This window comes from Lonchura striata, chromosome 1, assembly GCF_050655825.1.
Source record: "Lonchura striata isolate lonStrDom1 chromosome 1, ASM5065582v1, whole genome shotgun sequence".
In the NCBI taxonomy this organism is placed as follows: Eukaryota; Metazoa; Chordata; class Aves; order Passeriformes; family Estrildidae; genus Lonchura; species Lonchura striata.
In genome coordinates, this window is record NC_140703.1 from 32,348,385 (window position 1) to 32,371,173 (window position 22,789).

At 37.2% G+C, this 22,789-nt stretch overlaps 1 protein-coding gene across 7 annotated transcripts in view; it reads right to left on the reverse strand.

Moving 5' to 3' along the window:
• CRACR2A (calcium release activated channel regulator 2A) overlaps positions 1-22,789 on the reverse strand; it is a 54,320-nt gene that overhangs the window by 22,052 nt on the left and 9,479 nt on the right. For 3 of the 7 annotated variants that reach the window (XM_031505338.3, XM_085592219.1, XM_085592211.1), the window contains exons 2-8: positions 22,175-22,413; positions 17,752-17,863; positions 15,224-15,392; positions 13,571-13,717; positions 8,004-8,094; positions 5,390-5,485; positions 790-977 (exon numbers count right to left, since the gene is read on the reverse strand). In XM_031505338.3, the coding sequence (XP_031361198.2) occupies positions 790-977; positions 5,390-5,485; positions 8,004-8,094; positions 13,571-13,717; positions 15,224-15,392; positions 17,752-17,863; positions 22,175-22,342 (971 nt within the window). In that variant the 5' untranslated portion in view covers positions 22,343-22,413. Of the gene's footprint in view, positions 1-789; positions 978-5,389; positions 5,486-8,003; positions 8,095-13,570; positions 13,718-15,223; positions 15,393-17,751; positions 17,864-22,174; positions 22,414-22,547; positions 22,603-22,789 lie in introns of those variants that run through there. The other 4 variants (XM_085592209.1, XM_085592205.1, XR_014958516.1 and 1 more) reach the window with 3 other exon arrangements.

Below are 22,789 nucleotides of genomic sequence, written 5' to 3' on the forward strand. Positions count from 1 at the left end.
TCCATCTGTCATTCATGTGCTCTCTATTGGCAATGAGAGGCTTCTACAGATCCCTGAGCATTTTCTTTAAAATGGACTTCAGTGAACATTTCTGCCAATTACATCCTCAGGGTAGTAATTCTTCTGCTTTGTGAAGAAGGCTGGGGCAAGACAGGTAGCTTGAACTGTCACAAATCAATTTTAACCCTCAAAATATGAACTGTAAATATTTCTTCTTGGATTTTTTTTCTTTTTTGGAGTCAGAATCTGAAACCTTGAACATTTGAACTGGAAACCCGAAAATTATATTTCTTAATTGCCAGAAGGCCTTGTGGGAATTGGGATAAGCTAAATTTTATCTTGCTGGCCTTAGTAGGCTTACTTTGATGAAGGAAAAAAAGAAGATCCTCAGTATCTCAGTCAAGAATGCATTCTGAGAAGCAAGTTTCAGATAGACTCAGCTTTGAGTAGGATGAAGCATCGTTGCTACAACTGTAGGGCATTTCCATAAAGAATTCTATTTCTACCTCAAAACTGAGAGACTACATGGATTTTTAATTCCAAATACCCTCAACCAATGGCAGCGGGGAGAACACTGAAATTTTGAACACATAGCAAAAGATTCCATAAAAGCCAGATATGCTAGAGAAAACATGCTGAATTACTCGGGGGAAAGCATCTAGAACTGCACTTGGCTTTGGAGGTGATTTCTGCTTTTGACTCAAGCTTAACTCACAGCACTGGGTACCCTGAGAGGGCTCACTGGCACACCAAGCAAATGCACAAAAACTGCTGCAGCTGGACACTTACATTTCCTTCTCCTCATGGAGCCTTGATGCCTCCTCCTGAAGCACCTGCAGCTGTTGTTGAGCCAGGTTTAGTTCATGGGATGTTCTCTCCAGGTCTCTCAGCAGCTCCTGGTTAGTCAGCTTCAGCTTGGTGTTCTCTACTTTGGTTTCTTCTTTACCACTGAGGAGTTGTGTACACTGATGCTCTAACTGGGGTAGAAGAAAAGAGAACGGAAAGCATTACACCTGACTTAGTTTTGAGGATTTCAGTTTGGGAAGATCTTGGTTTTGAGGCTTTCAGTTTGGGTCTTAGAGGTTAGCTGAACAGGGAGCTATTTCTATCAAAGCCAAAAAATTAATTAAACACATATGATGCTCTTCCACTCTTCTTTATACAGATATAATTATGTTACACAAAGTCATTCCATTCTATGACTGAATTTTATCCAATTCAAGAACACACCACTACAAGCCATAAAAAAAGGTGCTACAGAGCAGATTAGTAGCATTAAGCTGATATTCACAACTGCTATTTTAGACCATTTTCCACAAAGACCAGGCCTACACAGAATGATTCAGAGATCTACCTAAAAACTGTTAGATTTAAATCTGATAGCTGATAAACCTTCCCATCCCCAGCAATATGAACAAGCAGTGACCTTTTTGCCACCTCAGAAAGATCTGACAAGAAGTGTGAATTAGAGCTTCTTTATTCAGTTTTATACTCCCTCTCCAATGTACATCAAAGGAAAGATACAACTTCCCTGTAAAACAAGCAACAGCAGATGATAGTGGTTTCTGGTACATAAAGAAGTTCTACCCGCTTCTTCCTGGCTAACTGAGCAAATTTAGACAGCAGAGAAAAACTTCGTATTAGGGAAAGCATTGCTGACCTTAAAATACAAAAGTTTTGTTTTTTGGGCTTTTTTCCCCCTGTATTCATTTTAAGGGATGTAAAACATACTTGGAGCATTACAATGATACCATTTCAATCTTCCGTATCTGAGACATAACAACGTTAGAACTCCCATTTTTCCCATCTCAACAAGCAGAGCTCACCCAACCAAAATCTGTCCTCACCAAGCTCTTCCAAACACCTCCTACCCTAGAACACGGCTGTGTTGTAGTTTTGGTTTTGAACAAGGCCCAGGTTAAAAATAAATGCAGAAAATACTTTCTAGCCTGGACTGTGAGAAGTCAGGAACACATGTAGAGTGGGAGCACTTAGCAGCAGCAGCAGCAGCAGTTTAATGTATTTGCTGAACTGTAGCCTCAGCAGGCTCAGATTTCACAAGAAACACTGGCTGGGCATTAGATTACTGCTGAACAAGGTTGGCTTACATGGGTAGATTACATCAGTTCCTCAATGTTGCTTTCACTCCTCGACAGAACAAAGTTACCCACTCTAAGCAGAAGATCAGCTGCTTCAAGTACTTAAGACAAGACTCATCCAGAGGAGGGGCTTTGGGAGAAGCAAAAAGTGACCACACAAAGACGAACTTTCAAAAATCTAAGGAACAAAAAGCTGCAGACAAAAACCTCACTTAGAGAACAGTATGGTCATCTGAAAACTTACAGAGACTGCTCTGGAAATGTAACTGCAATGGTAGCCAACATCAGCTCTCAGAATCATCTACACTGATGTTAGAAATACTTGCTATAAATCCTGCTTGCTCATTCTGGTGGTCACTCTTAAAACAATAATATAATGTCTAAATAATAATAATATAATATTATAATAAGTTATAATGATAATAATTATAACTATAATATTATAAAATATTAAAATAATTATCAGAAAAATGATAATATAATATCTAAAATCCAGAACACAACAAGAGGAGAAAGGATTGTTTCACAGCATACTTTCTCCGTTCTTCCACTTTACCCATACAATCCTTTGAGAAATGCCAAACACTACTTTTAAAGCGTTCATCTAAACAACTCCCAATACAGAGAAATAACTCATTAGGTGAATGCTTGTGTGGTAATAGAATGGCATAGATCCTATAGCTTCTAGCTGCTTATTAGAGCTGCAAATTGGCTCCTATGTTCATCTGGTAGATGGAAACTGCTGGGGAAAAGACTTAGAGCCCATAGACATGCTTAAGAAAATCTAAGTAGCAGAGAGAATTAACCCATTCCACAGGTCAAGCACAGACACAGTAATTGATGGTGCATATTCTCTTTTTTTGACACAGATGAGAGAAAAATCAAGTTTAAGTTGAATAAAGAACTGGGATTATCAAATGCAAATAAGCTGTTGCTGAAGACATTTATTGGTGTCCCCAAAAGACACACACATAAAACACTCTCCATGCAATCCCTTGTTCTAACCTTAGCATGTAGTTTTTATATTTTTTCCTCCCTATTTATTTCAGTAGCATGTGAATGATGCAAAATTTATACAGTGCCATAAGGTACTTGAGTGCTACTGATTTATGTTTTTATGCATCTCATTCTTAACTCCAAGATCGTGCTCTTTGGCAGCTGCCATCAGCACAGAACCCAGCATTTTATGTGAAAAGTCCAGTAACTCCCCTGCATTTCACCTGGTCCACACCTACTTTCTTCTCTCACACAAGAGTCTGTGTCCTAGAGGTTATGCTGGATATCATCTGGCCCCATCCTGAGATGTTCCAACTCATTCCCTGGAGAAGCAATGCCAGCCAGACAACCCTCATAAGGGAGAATCCCTCTGGCTATGTCAGAAGAAACAACATAGAGCTCATCTGGTTTGAAAGCTCCCGTTCATATTTTTGTTAATGATTTCCAACACAAAAACAATTACATTGTATTTTAAATTAAAAAAAAAAAAAATTATTAATGGAGTTTGGAAAAAAGCATTTGTGTTGCTCCCTTGTGGGCCAAGAGGTTCTCTCATACAACCAGGCACAGAAGTCATAATTAAATCAAGCTACCTTTACTGTCTGCAAGAAGAGATTTATCAAAGTACATTTCCATGCCAGAGGAGGAGGCAAAAGTGCGAGAGATCTCTGGATGAGGCAAATATTAGACACCACACATTTTCATTCTCAGTGAATGAAAAGCAATACCAAAAAAGAAAAAAACAACAAAACCCACAGCAATATTATTAATAATAAGCAATGCAGTGAATAGAAATAGAGAATATAAAATAATATAAAAAAACAATACTAATAAAAATAGCACAGACATTGTTTTATGTTCTCCAAGACAGGCAATAGTAGACAATGGCAATGTAGACAGCAATCATAAGGTAAGACTTCCTGGTATTGTTGCCTATATTGATTGATTATATCAGTCTTAAAATTGAGTGAAAGCCTTTGAATAGCTTATGTGGGTTTTATACCAAATTTAGAAAACACATACTTGAAAAAAACATAAGAGTTTTTTACAGAATTACTGGCTAACAACCAAGTTTTAAACAGAGATTCAAAGCAAAAACAAAGGAAAATATGAAATATAATTATTACTAAATTAGAATAAGTAATTTCTTATACTTTCGCAGTTAGTTTCAGACTAAAAATGCCTGATCTGTGTGCCCCCACAGAGATCTTCAAAGTATAGATTATTCCACTATAGTGCTGCAATGTGGTAAATAGCCTGCATAAAACCACATATATTCTGATTCACAGTAGCATTGGACAAAGGTAATTAACATCAGGCAGTTGATTTCAACTGTGGAATAGACATTTACTTCAGTCCTGTATTCTTACCAGCTAAACTTCAGTACCAGGTTGGAAGGGTAACTCAAGGTTCATCTGTTCCAACCTTTTTTAGCAAAAACACAGTTTAGCCAAGATGACCCAGCATCCTGCCCAGCTAAATCTTTAGTGTCCAGTGTTGGGGAATACCACTTCCCCAGGAAGTTTATTGCAACGGTTGATGGTTCTCATTGTGAAAAACTTTCTTCTTTTTGTCCACATATTCATATTCTACAGAGGGAATTGTGTTTACAGCATTCAATTTCAGCCTTTTAAATTCCAGTGCTATCTCCTTTCCTTATTGCTAGTCTTTCCTGCAATGACCTTGGAGCCACTTTACTGCAAGTTCTCTGCTCCCCCAAGCAGGCCATGCATTTTAGAAACAAAACACCTCAGGTTTTATTATGGGAACTTGACAAGCTGTTACCAATGCAAGGGAAACATGTACTGCTATAAAAACGTTATCACAGAGATGTATCAGGAGCAAGTTGTTCAGGAGGGAGCATTTTGAGTTCATAGTGCTGAATCAGTCCAAAACAAGTAAATGAGTGGCTGGTACAGGCTTTGAGCAGAGATGTGCACTAGAAGAGCCAAATCATTGTTCTCTGCTCTTAAGCTATCTGTGTATTAAGCCAGTTCCTAGAAGACTGAAGGCAGTGCTACATTTTCATAATGCTACATTTTCATAAAAATTAACCTAGTACCTGGGGAGAATATGCAAAGCATTATTTTACCACATAAAAGGAAAACTACTTTAGAAATAGAGGTTAACATTTTTTCCTAAGAACATGACACAAAAACAACAGAGGGTCGCAATTTGGCAGAACCACATCACACCAACTGGCAGTTTTGGAACTTAAAATAGTACCTAAAGAAAAACATATGAGCAAATAAGAACTATCTGTTTTTTTAACTCCGAAGAATATCAGTTAGTACCCTTTTCTGCTTTTGAACCAACTGTTCCAGTTCTTGTTCTTTTGACAGCAGCTTGCACTCCAGCTCTTGACTGTAGGACTGAAACCTCTCTGTGTCCTGCAAAATTCCAAGAGGAAATGGATTAACAGAACAGCACAATTGCCTTGCAGGAGGAGAAATAATGAACCAGTGATTGAGCTTCCCACAGTGAACATAACAAGACATGGGTAGTACTCAGTTTAGGGATGGTATCACTCATGAATTTCTAAATTGCTGTAGTCCAGCAGCTTCCATGGCTTGGTTGCTACAGAATTGCTGATTGCACAGGAGTAGGTATTGAGTCTAGAAAGTGGAGGCAGACATCTCAGGCACGAGGCTGAGGAGCTGACCCAGTCTAGATCAGTGCAGCCAGAACGTAGCCTCTCGTCTCCAGCCACAGCAACTCGGGCTGATGTGAAAGAAACAGCAACTGCCACGCTTCAAACCCATCACTAATAACATTTTTTCACAGATGTTTCACTGGTATAAACAAGCAACTGGGGCTTCAAGATCTGCCTTTCACTTAGCAATTATATTAACCTGTCTACTTCTAAGTATCCCGTAGTCACTGGGACCTCCTAGTCACATTTACGATTTCTCCTGACACTCCTCAGCTGAGAAAAATTGTCAGCCCTCTCCTGAATCAGGTTCCAGCAGTTTGTATCAGCTGAGAATCTGTTCTGTTTCTCCAAAATCAGGCTTCTATCCTCTAAGGTCCCCAAGAAAATGCCTCTAAACAAAAATAAAAATCCCCTCATGACAGCAGTGGTTCTTACAAGTGTTTTCCCTTAAGCAGTACATGTAATGGGGTAATGAAATGCATGATAACTGGCTCTTTCTGGGGAAGAATATATATGCAAGTGAAAAAACACACTAACTGCCCCTTTTGTGTAACATTCAGTCAGCAGGGTATTAAGTATTGTAAATAGCTACAATTTGTACTTATTTGCATCTTACCATTTCTTTAAATGTATTCTTCAAGAGTTGCTCTTCATTCAAGCCACAATAATTTCCCCTTTATATGGCATCAATGCATCTCTCCAGGCTGTAAAGTCTTTGTAAGACTTCACATTAGAGAAAAAATTTAACAGTCAGATCTCCCCAGATCTCAAATTAGTCATGCAAAGAAACAATACTTCATGAGTGTCTGGCAGCCCTTAGTGTGACTGCTGACTAAACTGTAAATAGCTTGAGTGGGAAGCTTTCATGAAAAAGCCTGAAAGAAATGGCTTAACCTCAAATATACAACTAATTAGGAGATCCAATAATCACTGCTTATGGAAAAGTCTTTGTTGTTTGGGGGTATTCAGTACCACTTCAGTTGTGGACTATTAAGAGCACATAAACTATTTGTTCCACAAAAGTGCTGCCAGGCAAAGTTGCAAATACTTTTTATCCTTCAGCTAGCATATAAACCTTATTTAAAGGTTTCATCTCATCCACCACTAAAAACTGCTCTCACCTTGGAATGGAAAAAAACTTGAAAATTTGAGTCAGATTCAATATGCAGTAAGGCAAGTAAAAAAGAGTAATTCCTTAGACAGCTGATAAAGGCACTATTTTCTTTTTCTTTTATTTTATTTTGGTTGCCAGGAAACAAAAAATACTTGAAATATTTGCATCCCAAAAGGAAGCTTGAGATATATTTGATTATATTGTCTAGATATATTTATATATACTTCATTGAGAATGGAGGCAATAACTACTATTTTGGCAACTATTTCTATCACGTATTGCTGAAATCTTTTATTTCTTTCATTTATATGACTGATGCCAAGACAACAAAAAGGGATGAGCCAGTAGCTCATGATTGACTGTCCCAGGCCACCCAGAGCAGCTGTGGAACTCCCAATATTTTAACACTCAAAATGTAATTAGCCAAGTTCCTGAGCAGTCTGATCTAGCTAGGAGGGAAGGTGTCACCTTCCTACATATATGATTCTAAGGTGACTCTTTCCTGGAGCATGCTGGAAGTCCTTGTTAGTTTCTTAGTTTTACAAGAAAAAACAGGAAAGAAAAATCCAAAGAAAAGACTAAGGACACAGTAGAGGAGATTTAAAGATGCCTTCCCAAGAAAAGAGAATTTATCTTCAGGTGTTTTGGAAGCACCATGGCAGTGACCAAAGATTCTGCCCTATGTTTATTTTGTAAATAACTTGCGGTTGTTCCATCACTTGATTCATCTCTTGTTGTTATCCTCTCTCCAAAATCAGAGACTGCAGAATTCAATAGGATTTGTGCTGCTCTGAACAAAGTCACAGAGTGTTTTTCCTCATTGTGACCAGAAGCTGGACATAGAGTAGCACCAACAATAAAATGTTTGTAACTCAAGTGACTTTCAAAAGAATGCCAGCTGTGCTATATGCCAGCCACTGAGCACAGAACATCACAGCTCCTTCATCCAGCAAATCACTTAGTTTGAAGCTGCAGACACAAAGTTTGAAGCTGCAGCACAAAAGCAGCTGGGAAGTAAAAGATGTTTTTTCTTCCTCTGTTGTGAAACACATTTTGTGGGCTTTAATTTCACACCCAGAACAAGTTTAAAACCACTGGAAGGGAGAGCAGAATCCATGGCCACTATAACAGAGACACTCACTTTCAAGAGAAACTGCTCCTTCTCCTTTTTGATTTGCTGTTCCATTTCCTCATAGAGATGTTGAATTTCTTCATCATAAGCAGCAATTTTCCTAATAAGAGATAAAAACACACCAAGTGGGTCTTTGCAGCATTACTTCAAGTCATGGCCCACATTACCAGCTAAGCTCCACATCTCTGCCTTAACACAAGACTCCAAAGAATGTTCTGGTTTCAAGGAAAAAGAAATTTTTGTGCAGCAAAACCCACAGATTACTTTTTTATTTTCATTGAAGTAAAGCTTCAATAGCTCAAAAGCTAATATAAAGCTGATGTTTCCACATAAAGCAGCTGTTCACTATGCAATTTTAATGGCTACTAGCTCTTAGGTAAAAGGAAGAGAGTTTCCTAATGACAATACCAACAACCTAAATTTGACAGTTAAAACTATTTTCACAGCAACTTCCTTTTTTTTACTCTTGAACTGCACTGTTGGCCATTCAAGGGTACTGAATGAGGTACTTCTATTTAAGACACATTAGCTAGAACAGAATTCTTGAAGTATCTTCTTGAAAGCAGCCTTACTGTCTCTCTAACTGCTTTGCTGGAACAAATTTGAAAAAGCCCAGACAAGGAACAGAAATAAATATGCTATGCACAAGTGTATGAGACTGTAGGAAGAAAAAAGAAGAACCTACAAAGTTCAATTTTTCCCAGTGGAAAATTGCAATTAGTATCACTGCAGTTTGATCCATGAAGGATTGCATGGAGCAAATGCTTTAGCTTGGACAGAAAAAATTAAAACTGTTGACAGGGAACAAGGTATCTGCTTTGTTCTGTTGCTATTCTATTCTATGCTCATTAATCCAGACACTGAAAAGCAAAAATATCTTTGTATCAAACTAAGGGGGCATCCTGGAATGATTTTTGATAGAGATTATTAGGACCTGTATCTGACAGTACTGTATATTGCCCCATATTCTTCCTGCCATAGCTGTTCCTTGAGCAATCTGCATAATGCATCTGTCAAAAATAAAGTAGAGTCTTTGAGGGCATTCACATCAGCAAGAGCAAGACAAGAAATGTGCAGTAGGAAAAAACCCAACATTTATTTTGCATCTACTTTTTTTTCTTAACCCAATGCTGTACATATTCTAAGGTTTCCCTTATTGAAGGTCCAGTTCTCTTCTAATTTAAAACAAAGCCAATTTTAAAGAAAATTCAAAAACTTTACCTGATCTAAGAAGAGTGAGTAAAACCAGAAACAAGTCTGTCTTTCCCTCTTTCAACAGCAGAACACCTGACACTGCCAGCTTGCTTTTTCAGTCACAGGTAAAAAAATTGGAGACATTTCCCAGGATTTAAAGAAGCAATAAACAACTGCGGAGCTACAAGAATTGGAGGAAAACAATGGTTGTCTCACCTAGTCAGACTTTCGTAAACTCTGACTAGGTGAGAAAACCAGGCCCCAAAAGGTTCTCTGCCACGTGACTGCAACATTTCAAATGGAGAGTGCCAGAAAATCCAGAAACCCTTTCTGCTGCCTTATTCCCCTTATGCTGTAAAGGTCCATCATGTTCTGATCTCAAATTATTTTCTTGAAACTAATAAAATGCTAATTTATTAAATTAGCACTCATCAATGGAATTAAATTACATAAATTCATAGAGAAAAAAACAACTACTTAGAAAGGCATGGCGGAGATGCTAGGACCATACACCTACTGTATTCATACAGTAAAATGTCACTTTGACCGGCACTAGACTGACTACTGAAAAGCCCTCTAACTTTGCAGAGGCAGAACACATTGCACAGCAGTGTTTCCATGGGAATCATAAAGACTTCCTGGGCTTCTCTGTGACAGGGAGAATAACTTTGGTCCTGTGTTTTAGCTTGCTGTTTTGATTTTTTTTCTTTTCCTCTAATGTGTTTGGAAGCAAAGGATATGGTAACACCATGAAGACTACATCCTGAAAGCACTAATGAATGTAGCAATCTTCTCAGTTGCTCTGGCACACAAGCACATGCCATTTCTGCAGGCTGAATACCCTCCAAGCATTTCATTCATGGATTTCCATTCTTATCTCTGATGAAATTGAACAGAAGGGGAAAATAATATCCCCTTGTAATCAAAAGTCTAACAATTATAAGAAAAATTACTAACAAGCAGAAGAAAAAAAAATCCGATACAATAGCTGGCAAATATTTCCCACGTATATTCAGGAGAAAAAAACTGAATCGATAAGGATATATCATTTTTATGTGAAAAATGCAACATGTTTTTCTATTCCCTTAGATTATCCCTTCAAGTTTTACTTAACACATAATTTTATAATTTCAGCCATATTTGATAATTTAGTCTCTCAGTAACACTGTGGAATAAACAGATAAAGATGAACTGTAATGTGAGTTCACTAAGTTCAGATGATAGATTCAGGATCAACATACTTAAAAGTGTTTAATTTCTGCCCATTCATGTAGCTGCAATGCGAACTGTTTTGATTTCTTAACTGCTGTCTGTGCAGCTTGTCATAATGGTTCTTTCTCCTTAAAAAAATACAGTGATTTGTGCACACTGTGAACTAATCTCCCGAGATGCTGATTCTTCTCTTCTTCCACAAAGATGGATTCTGACACTATGCCATACTAAGCCCCATCCTTCCCTTCCCCTTTACCCTTCTGTTTATCTTGCCTAATTAGAACTCTTGTTTGAAACACAGTCTACATTTTTATCAGGTTTGTCCTTCAAATGCAAAGCACAGCAGCAGACAGAGCTAATGGCAGTTGACGATTTTATCTGCTATTAGAAGAAAAAGTTCTTTCTCATCTCTTTTAGGCTTACTTCCTATCAGTCTTATTAAAAACCCCTTGGTTCTACTGCCAGGGATTTGAAGAATAACAAGGTCTGTCATATTCCACTCCAGCCTTTGCCTCCTCATTCAAGAGATACAACCTTTTAAAAATAGCTCTCTCAGAATAGCTGTTCTATTCTTTTAACTACTGAGTTGCCATTCCCTTCACTTTTCCTCACCCCACTACACTCTTACTGTGCTGCAGGGACCACAACTTCCCACAGTGCACTCAGAACATGGGTGCACTAAGACTCCATGTCTTAGTGCAAGCAAAAGCTTGCTTTGCCACATGCTCAGTACCCTCCCTGGTACTGCCAGCAGTTTACTGGGCTCTTTTGGCTGATTTTGGGAAGCTCTCTGAAATGCCCCCATGGGCTTTCTCTGGAGTTGTAATTGCCCATCACATAAACAAGTTTTTGTTTTCTCTTCCTAATGTTCATCCCTTGCTTTTTTTGCATGCTCAACACATCACTCTGTTACTTTAAAAAACATTACTGCTATGTTTAAGAAGCCATCTAATTTTAAACTAGCACTTAAAATGAAACACATACCAAACATCAAGGAGAACTTACTTACCCTGGCAAATAATTATCGTACCCACAAAATCGTATTTGGTCTAGACTTAAAACCCCCTTTTTTTTTTCCTCTCTCTAGTTACATCAGTATTAACCTGCACAGTCCCCCATGTGTTTTGTATTTGCATGTTTGCGTATTGAGAATATATGTTCATCCTCACTGCTGCCTGGACCTACAAATAGGAACAGCAACAACCTACTGGATCTACTGAACCAGAACAGGAGGAAACTCCTGGATCTCTCAGTCCATGGGACTCAGGTTCAAGAATGAAAATATACACATGTGAAAGGTCCAGAAGAAAAGACAAAAAAAAAAAAAATGCATAGAAGAACATCACAGGGGGAGAGCATAGATTTTTGTGGCATAAAGATCCCAGCAAACACACATGAAGCTTCTGAAGGCATCCAGGATAGAAGAAAAAGGAACAATTGAAGACAAAAGCACAGCCTACACCCAGGAAAGGAGACAAAAGGCTGTGAGTAGACTGCCTGATTGCCTAATGACTCACAGAGGTGAGTCAGGAAGGAAAGACTCAGGAAGGAAAGATGAAAGATCAAATTCATATTCAATTTCCAAAAAGTATTATTGTCACCAATCAAGAACAACCCACTAGACATTATAGGTCCTCAAAACCCAGCATCCTCTCTCTTCTGTGACCCCACAGTAAGTCCTGGCCAGTCTCTGCAGATACATGCATCTTAGTGCTAGTGAGTATGTGGGTATTAAAAAAAAAATAATCTTCTCCCCTATATGGTGCTGTCTTGAGCTTTGCTGTTATTTGTACATAGTTTAAAAGAAACAGGTTATTCATTCCCACTGTTACTAGCAAAGAAAACAGTACTACTCTGATTCTTTCCAGCAATCGACTACAAACAAAACAACAATCAATGTGCTGAAATCTGTGGTGTTATCAGGAGCAACAAAAAGAAGAAATTAGCTAAAACATATGTCTACTACAAAGGCATAAAAATCCAACACACTTTCAAGGTAGAGATTTCACATCAGCCAGAAAAGATAATGGTAATGTATTCTCTGTACACCTCTGCATTGATCAGAGCTATTAAAGAGACACAGTTATTCATTCAGCTCCCAAAAAAACACTCACAAAAAACCCAAAACTCCTCACAGAACAAACGACTCACCACATATGGTAGTTAACAATCTCTAGACTAAAACAGACAACAAAACTCTCTGTATGCTGTTTCCAGCTGCCTGAAGGCTAAAACCACACACAGAGTCTTAGCTGCAAATGCTACTACCAATACAAACCAATTATCTTTAATGATCATACATTTTTAGGTTTTTTCCTTCTTCATAAGCCTTGTCACATTTTCAGAATAGTCAGGAGAAAGCTGAACAAATGAAGTAAATTTTCAACAATATATTTGCCTTTATTGCTCAGTCTGTAAAAAATCTGAAATTCAGAAGTAACACTTTAAAATAAAAAACATAGTGGAACTTCAACTACACCCATAATTCTGCATTTTGTTAAGATTTAGCATCATAACGTTTCTCCCTCTAGAAAACTGCATATAAAAGAAAGATCTATTAATTTTTAGTTCTTATATATATTTTTGTATGTGTATTTTATGTATTATAAAACACATAATTTTATTGTTTATATTTACATTTATACATTTCTATTTATATTTCATATGTTTTGTATATAAAACACGTTATTTACTATATTTCATAGCTTTGCTTTATATATATTTGTTAGCTTACATTTTCACTAGTATCAGTGCTTTGTGCTGCTCTAACATCTTAAACCTCTTATGTCTCTGGCCAGTTAATCCAGGTTTATAGGTTTTCTGCACGCAATGCTTGCAAAGCACACAGACAATTTACCAGATTTACTGTTAAATACGACTTTCCTCTGGAATCAAACTGATTAACTAGATTGGAATCACTCAATATTGTCTTTAAACATCAATGCAATAACAGATATCTGCAAAAGAATTTCAGTCAATAAAATCATAACCAAAAAATAAAAGCTAATTTAATTCAGTTCTGCCATATGAATTGTTCTACCAGTAGTCTTAATGTCTGATAAAAATTTTCATTATAGGAAATTATGTGAAGTCTTGTCCTTCAGAAGTTCAAGTAGCAGGTGAAATAGTTGTAAAACTACACAATCAGTCTAACAAAGAGAAGTACTAACTTTTTTAGAGCACATTCCAACTCATTCTTCTCATTATCTGCTTCTTGGAGCTGTGAAAAAATTCTGACCAGGAACTCTTCAAAACTGGAAAGTAAATGAGGTTCTTCTTTTCTTAGCTGCAACCAAAGTTGCTTCACATCAGTCTCACTGAAAGAAAATATCATAAAGGATTCATTAAGAGAGAACATTTTCCAGGCTGCAGTAAATGTCCTTAGCACCCTTAGTGGATGGAGGCTTCAGGGCAACATTAGTCAGAACACAAAACTTATTAAAAACAACATAAACTGTGCAAGATTTGAAAAGGATGAGGGGGTGGGAAATGATGGAGATTGAATTTATTTTTTAAAAAATGTATTGTAACATCTGGCCATTCCTGACTGCAGAATAGTACAGGAACTGCTTGTTCAGTGGGTGCCTTGCCAGACACTCCACCTAAACAGAAATAGGTAAGAAAGGAGACAGACGAGATACACTATGCCCTGCCATCACTTCTAATAGAAGAAGTTCCCACAGATCTAGAGGGGAGAGGGCAGTGGAAAACTCATGAAAATCCCTCCCTCATAAGAAATGAATGAGATTCAGACTCCTAAGTAATACACATATGTTAACAAATTGCATTTGTACCACATTCTTTCATTTTTGATACAATTTTCTTCCACGGTGATTCTGCTACAAGAAGCAGAACAAAACATCTTGAAATTTTGATTTGAAGATTTACCAAGATAATGATGTGTTTCCAAATCTGTTCAGCAGACACTGACAGCTCTACTGTAAATGATAATGGGTTTCTAATACTTTGCCAATATTCTCCTGAACCACTTTTTTTCTTCCTGACTCACTCTCTTCCATGAGCATTGCAATCCTGAACCTAGTCAGGAAAGAGTGCTGTATTTTAAAGGACAAAATGAGGGTAAGGAGAGAAAAGGTGAGTGATAAATATCTCTTCATAATGAAAAGACTTTCAGGATGGCTGACAATGAACTGTTTCCTGGAACAGGTGGTCAGGGGGAGAGAAAGACAGATGAGCACTTTTGTTCCATAGTAAGAATCACTGCAGTATTTCTTAAATATTTGTACCACTTGCCCAGATTCTCTCCCATTTTTGCCTTTTTTTTGTCCTACAGTATTCATTGTGATTGACCAATGAATGTGAGGCCAGCACACAAAAAGCTCTTTGAGCAGGTTTTATGCTCCATGTTTCAGAGTGATCCATCCTGGCCTTGGAAGAAGTAGCATTACCACAGCAATCACAATATGCAATTAGGCATAAAGATGAGAAAAAGCAGAAAAAGTGGAGAAATGTTCCTTACTTAAGGTGCACTCTAAATGTAGCCCTTGCCAAAAACAGCAGTCAACATGCATTGACTGAAAATCAGTGACATCTGTGGATTACATGCTTGTAATTTTCTATGTTCAGATCACATGGCAGAAAAACACATTTCATGTGTCTGGAGTACAACAGTTTTGTTCTTGAAAATTTTGGTCAAAGGGCATTATATCATGACAGATACTTAGAAAATTAGGTTTTTCAAGAATCTCTGTAGTTTTGAGCAGCTTTTGTTCTCACTATTCATCTTGGATTCCATTAAAATCAAACCCAGAGGTGAATCATAAAAGGTCATACAACTGATGACTATTGCTGTGAGAACTCACTCATCCAAAACCTTTGCAGCTCCAAGCCGATCCATGAGATTTGAGAACTGTAATTCTTCATCCTCATCACCAGTCATGGTCTCTTCATATCTAACGGGGCAGGCTGTTTCACCTTCTGATAGTTGCACCGTATCATTTTTCAAAGCAATCTGCTCCAAAAGAAATTGGCCTAAGAATTAGAAATTACACACATTAGCATTTTCAGAAATTCCTATAAGAAGCAATGTCATACTAAACATACTAAACCTCAAATTTTATGGTAAATAAACAAAAGGATGGGGCATGCCAAAAGGATCCCCGAGTTCTATCGTGGGCTTTGTGCCCATTTTAATGTCTAACCTTCAGTAAATCATCCACATCAAAATTCAGAAACAATTTTAAAAATCATATCTCTAAGCAAAAACATAAAAGGATATAAATTCCAGTAACAACTCTTCATAAATATTGTGCGTTTCTTTCTTGATAGGTTTAAACAGATTAGGAATCTAAAATATCAGTACTGATAAAATGTACACTAAATAAAATTTAACATTATTTTTAGAGCATGATCAAAGATACACATTCAATTCCAATATAAATTGCATACAGAAAGCTACATTTTATTAACAATAGTTGTATGGTGAGGATGCAGAAGTGAAACTGCCACAAGAATAATCAATACCTATATGCTCATTTGCCACAGACCAGATACATTCCATCAAATTCCAAATGTGACATCTATTTTATTTGAACATTCACATGTCAAAAATTTTTGGGGGGTGGGGCATATTGTGATTTTATTCAGAGGATTTTTTTGTTATATTCTAAGTTTCAGTATAGAAATTACTATAGATCCAAGAAAACAGAAACACTGGTGTGGTTTTATATTTTTATTAACTCCATCTTGCGTTTTTTCTCATTGGACCCAACAGAGCATATTGGCAACAGAACGGAGTATGTTGCAATGAGGGGTTACAGTTAATTTCAGATTTGCCACCATTTAGAACTTTCCCATAGTAATTGGTGCGGCATGAGCTTTATCCAGACACCACCTTCCCAAGCAGATTTTATCCACCACAGCTTCTGCTTCTACCAGGAATGCCACATCATCACCTAGCCAAATGTAGGACTACCTGGCCTGGAAAGTATCTGTCAATGCTGTGTAGCAGGTTAAAAAGTATCATGCTTCATACTGTCTGTCCTTATCTTTTACATGATGTGGCCCATGTCCTTTGTGTGCCTGTGTGGGTGTCTTTGGGGTACATGTTTAACTTTACTACCAGCTGAACCTGCAAAGACGAAAGCAGTGGCCACATCCATCTGGGCCTCAGGACAGGGCTCCAGCACCTGAGCAGGAGGAATCCCCAGGATCTGGAACTGCTTGAGATGGCAGCCAAATACAATCTCCCTTAAGAAAGAGTTTTGGTTATGCAGGGACTGCTTATGAAAGGAATCTTAATTTAACTCATGAAAAGTATATATTATTTCATTTTTTAATAATGTCAACTTTCAGATTAGAGCATACCCTGTGAAGATACTTGATCTACCTCTACAATGGGAGAGGTGGGTGTCCTGGTTGAGGGCAATTTTGGGAGAAAAACCTCTAAAGGGGTTTTATCTAGAAAAAGAAATTCAAGTGGACATGAGAACACTGGGACATGAAAGGATTAGGGTTTCAAATTACTGATGAAAACAAAAATGAAGGTCCTGTTTGGGAGCTGTAGATAGTAACTAAATTGAGATTTGCAGTTACAATTCACACCTAGATGAGATTCAGTTTTCTAGAGAAAATGCTTAATTTTAGCTCTTCTGACTAAGGTTTAAATACAAAATTGATTCTGTGTAAACAACCAAGCACAGTTTAACTAACATTGTCATCTTATCTGGAATGTCATATGTGGGGAGAAAACCACCCTGTGACAAACACAGAGAATATGACAGTAAGAGTGCTGTTGAAAAACAGCTGTTACAGAGAACTTATCAGATCCTATCTTACAAAAGTAGTAAGTGCCTCATCCTGGTTTGTTTTGAAATAAATTAGCACCACTTGAAGAATTAATTAATTGTAGAAAGCATTCCCACAGCTCGAAGGACAGTGGCATTAATATATTCCTAGCATTGTCTAACATTAAGATTAGAGATAATTTTAATTATCTTCCATGTCCTGTTACCTGATACGAAATAACACAGAAGACTCCCCACCCCCCTTGCCCAAGGGAAACCTTCAATAAATTGTACATAGATTTATTCAACAGCTTAAAACAGGTGTGATTCAGATAATTACATCCTTTTTTCATATTGTGTCAAGGCATGCAATTTTACACAGAAGAGAAAGACCCTTTGTCTATTTATTTAAATAGCCCTTTGTCTATTTATTCACATAATTTGACCACTTCTTCCTCTGCTACATGTATCTTCTACATTCAGGGAACAGTCTGGCTCCCTGTATGCAATATTAAGTGTCCTGTTAAGACAAAGTTCTCGACTGATGTGGAGAGTACAGAACATGAATAAAGCTCAGAAGAGGGGACATGCTTTCCAAAACTCACTGAATCCTGTGATGAACTCCTTTGGGGTAAGTGAACCGTTGCCATCAGCATCTAATGTAACAAAAACTTTTTCAAGTTCTTCCAGGCTAAGAGGTAACTCAGGATGTAGTCTCTGTAATGACAAAACACGCAGCAACTTTATCCATTACTACAGGATAAGAAGACTGGGTTCTATAAAACATCCATACTACAGCAGGATAGGTCCTTTGCTTCCCTGAGTGAAAACCCAATTACAGAGCAAAACCAGACCAAGTGAGGGACATTTGCTTTAATAACTCCTTTATTTGTCTTTATGAATCTGTTTTGACAAAGCCAGGAGAACAACTGCCTGGTGCCACAAATTCCAATCACACAGGGAAGGGGAAGAACTTGAGGTGGAGTCTCAGCCTCCTGGTGAAATGGCTTGATTATCTTGGTGAAAAACCCTGGTTATCAGGCTACTGGACAAACTTGGCAGCAGAATTATACAACTAGTTCCTTCCACGTCATAAAGTCAATCAAGAGACTCTCTAGATGACTGCAGTATAGAGAATATACTGTCCTAATTCAAGCTGATTCAAAAAGTGTACATAAATAAATAAATAAATAAAACAAAGCTAAGAAAGCCTCATGGTCTAAGGACCAAACCTGTTGCTCCCACAATGAGTGCAATGGAGTTCATTACTCTCTACTTCTGAAATGCAGCATGCTCACACCAAAAAAGACACAGCTGCAAAAAACCAGCTCCACAGATATCACATATTTTTTCCTGATGATCTAAAGACAGGCATAAAACAGAAGAATTCTGTAAAACTGACTCTAATGGTTTTACTCTAATTCTTTTAACAGTGTAGACAGATTCCCAGAAACAGAAGGAAACTGGAGTGGCAAACAACCCCAATAACCAGTATTTCCACTGGGAGACAGCACTAGGAAAATTAACACCTTTCCTCAGCTTAAGAAGCAATATAAATGCACACTGGCTCATTCCTCTGCTTTATTAATTAACATTTTAATCCCCCCCCCAAACTCCTGTTATATATACAACCTATTAAAACTGCAAGCTAGTAGGTTGATAAAGTTCATTAGATTAAAAGTCGTGATCTGTTCCACTGTTGGGGAGGGATTTATGGCCAAAAATAGTTTCTCCTGCAATGCAAAACAGCAGAAATCACTATCCAATATTCTAAGCCATACAGGCAAGGTAAGAATTGGCCGAGTGCAATAACCAGGAGTTCCTTGGTTGTCGCAAAGGGTTTAGGGTATGCTTTATGAACTGTATGGGTTAAATGGAAGAGTGGTAAAAGGAATTCCAAGGTGGTCCTGAGAAATGAAAGCAACAGAGATCCTACAGCACAGAACTATCTGGAATAGTCACTAACAGATTTTTGAGCAGGATTAGTTGTGTATTGCTGCCTGCTTCCAAAAATAAAACCTAGGGAAACTTGATGTATACTCAGTTTAAATTACTTATCAGTGATATACCTCTCTTCAGTTTCTTACTTAAACACACCCATCTCCCCAAAGTTTGGATTTCAATCTCTAAGATCTAAAGGGAAACTTTTAAAATCAGCTGCTTCTGTAAAATTCTTACAGCCAACACTGCACTGATGACGGAGAAAGTGCTTCAAACAATTTACTCTTTTTACGTTCAGAAAAACAGAAACTGTACTCTTACCACCTTGGGACCTGCTGAAGGAGCACCCAATTTGACTGTCCCAAAAACCCAGACCCAGCTGCCATTCCAGTGCAATGGCCTGAGGGTCTTGCTGCAAACCTGACAAATATGGGCTTCTCCAACCTCAGCTGCAGTGACCTAATGCAGTGTCCAAATTCTGGTGAGAATTACACTAAATTTACAGTAAAAAACACCACAATTACTTGTGTTTTCTTGTGTGGGGGAGGTATGAAAATAGGAGATTCTAAGGAATGTATGAACATTTTGCTCCTTAAAATTCCCTCCAGATAATCTGCAGACCTTTATGAGCTGGGACACACTTACTAAGATTAAGTCAGTGTTTTCCCAACCTCTTGGGTTTCTTCTTAATAAAAAATTAAGGTGGTTTGTGGCTAGGAAAGCAGAATGTTATTGGTCTCATAGATGTGTTTTTGTTTATTTCCTCATTTCAAGCTTACTGTAAAAATACACAGGCCCTTTCAACATGAGGCTCCTAAAATTTTTAAAATAAAACAAAATAAAACATATTCAGAGATACCACTGGAGCTTCAAAAGAAGGTGTCTGCACTGCCACCAAAAGTGGTCTGTGGTCTCATGATATCTGTGCTTAATTCTCTCAAAATACCAAGCTTTTACTCAGCTAAATACAAGGACAGCGGTCAAATAGCTAAGAGCAAGATCTGAACCCAATCCTCCCACATTAGAACAAAACACTTTACAGCACTAATTCTCATTATTCATTATAACCTCAAGGACCAAGAGATGAAACTGTGGTTTCAAGTCTAAGGTAGAACTGTCTTTCTTGCCATTTCAGAAAACCTTCTGCTGGTTTGAAAGTTGGGTAAATTTGGTGTTCGGAAACTGAATAAAAAATTTTAAAAATCTCCAGCTATTAACATCCTCTCACAATAAACAACATGATATAATCAAGGAGGAGTAAATCTTTAGTGTAGTTACAGTTATAGATACAAGAGAAAACACTGCAAGATTTGTTCCATCAAGATTAATTAAATTGCAGATACTTAGCACTCTCTGTTGAAATCATGCCTTGTATCCCATGCCTAAGGATTAAAAAGCTTAGCATTAGCATCCTATATTTGAAGCAAAGCTTTAGGAATGATAAGCAGTACAGACCTACCAAATACCGCACAATGCAAAAGTGATCAATACCTTGTTAGTTAGTACCTTTTAAGGAAAAACCTGATTTATTTCACTGAATTTTGTTTTCCTTATAGGGAGAAAACATCATGAAAAATGCAGGAAATAAAATCAAGTATAAAGAAACCATATCAAATGTCCTGAACACCTTTATTTCTGTATTAAACAACTTATATACACTTACATACAGAGATGAAGTTTTCAGATATAGTAAACAAACACTCATGATGAAATAGAAGAATGAAATAGAATTTTATTTGTTCTTTGCAACACTATTTCTACTGCATCTTTTGCAACATCTGTTTTAGAACCTGAAGTATAAATTTAGCAGTACTCTAAGCATAAATGTAGAATCAAACAGAAACAAATAATTTTACATTCCTTGCAAAAACAGGTATTAGAACTTTTTATATACACATACATAACATAAATAAATGGGTTTTCCATTTGGTAAAAACCTATACCATTAAATTTTTTTAATGACTGTAAAATTGTAAGCCATTAAACTCTCTGTGGCTTTGGATTTACCAAAAAGTACACTGGCAATATCGTTGGTTTTTTGAATTCAGTTACTTCAGTGAGATAATGTAGACTGGCAAATTCTACAGCAGAGCAAGCATCCGCATTCCTCCCTTTTTTCAACTTTGCATAATTTACAGAGGTCATCAGAAAACACAGCGACACACAACTGTGAAGAAAGCTCTTGAGACTAGTAAACTGAACAGTTTACTTAGGAGGGCTTTGCTTTTCCAGAATAGGTAGTTAAAATTGTTTCAACTTTGTTTTCATACATACAGACATCTTTGTTTCTGAGGATAGGGGAAGTTTTAAATTTTCTATTAGATGCAGTAGATCATGATGAATTTGCTTTTTTCCTGCTCCCCAATTCTGTTTCATCAATAAGTACTGAAGTAGAAATGGATTAACACAAATTATGCTCTGCATATCAAGCATGAGTACATTCCTTTTCTCTGCCACATACTGGCTCAAATCATCTTATCACTTCTGTAATGTGCCACAATCACATTTTCAAAAGCTTTTGTTATATATACTTGCTTTTTCTCATCAGCATATTCAGCAAATCAGATTTGGGGCCCTCAAACAAATTAAGCACAATTTCCTAAGATTGCTGCCAACACTGAATAATGCTAAAAATACTGTTCCTCTGTACTTCCTTCATATATATGTGATCCAGATGAGAGTTCACCATTGTTTGACAGTGAAGTCATGGTGAAAGACTTAATTTACACAACTTTGCTGAAAAAAATCATAAAATTGGCAGACTGAATACACTCCTGACACTGTGGCAAATCACAAAGTAATGAATTTAATGCTGTTTCAATGTTTTCAACAAGAATAGAATTGAATTCCTGGGGCGTTTTTTAAACTTAATTTACTTTGATTTTCCACTCTTTTGTTGCTTTGTCTGTGAGAAAAAAATGCAAGCATTATGTAAGACTTCAAAGATATTATTTTAAATACCACCTATCTCTTTAAAGTTATGAGAAGGGTGTTAACATTTTTAACTCTAAAATAATCAGTCTCAACTCATTAAGGTCTTCAGGAGCTTCTCTCATTGTGCCTTTCACATAACCAATTTTGTTTTACCTGCATGTCCTGACGAGTGACAAAGCCTTTGCCTTCCAGATCACAAATCTGAAAGAACTCCTGTGCTTTTCCCAGCACAGTTAGTTCTGGGTCTTGTTCTCCTGTGCTCCTCCTCTCTGCATCTCCTGGTCGCACAGGACTGGTGTAGTCTCCTTTTATTCTGTCCATGGTTATAATCTCAGCTCAGGAGTATCCTGGTATACTGCTATCCCATTTACCCATAAATTCTGATCTGAAACCTGTGCACAGAAAAAAAGTAAGGAAAAAAGCAAATCAGACCCTCTTAATGATGCTTTCCACAATCTCTTAGCAACCATCTCTTTAATTAGGCACCAAAACTTAAAAGAAGAAAAAGCTTTTTGAAAACGCTTACCCTTGATGGGCTGCACTAAAGACATTGCAAATGGGATGATGAACAAGGAAGGAGTCTGAGGAAAGAAGACAAAACTAGCTTTGAAATGGAATCTCAAAGTAAAATCAGCCAGTTTGACAAGAAATACGGACAATCAATCAACATGAACAAGAAAACATAAGAAATACAGGTAAAGGCAAGAGCAACTTAAAGTCACTACAACTTGACTTCAAATATTTGTTTTGAATTTGTACTTCTTATCT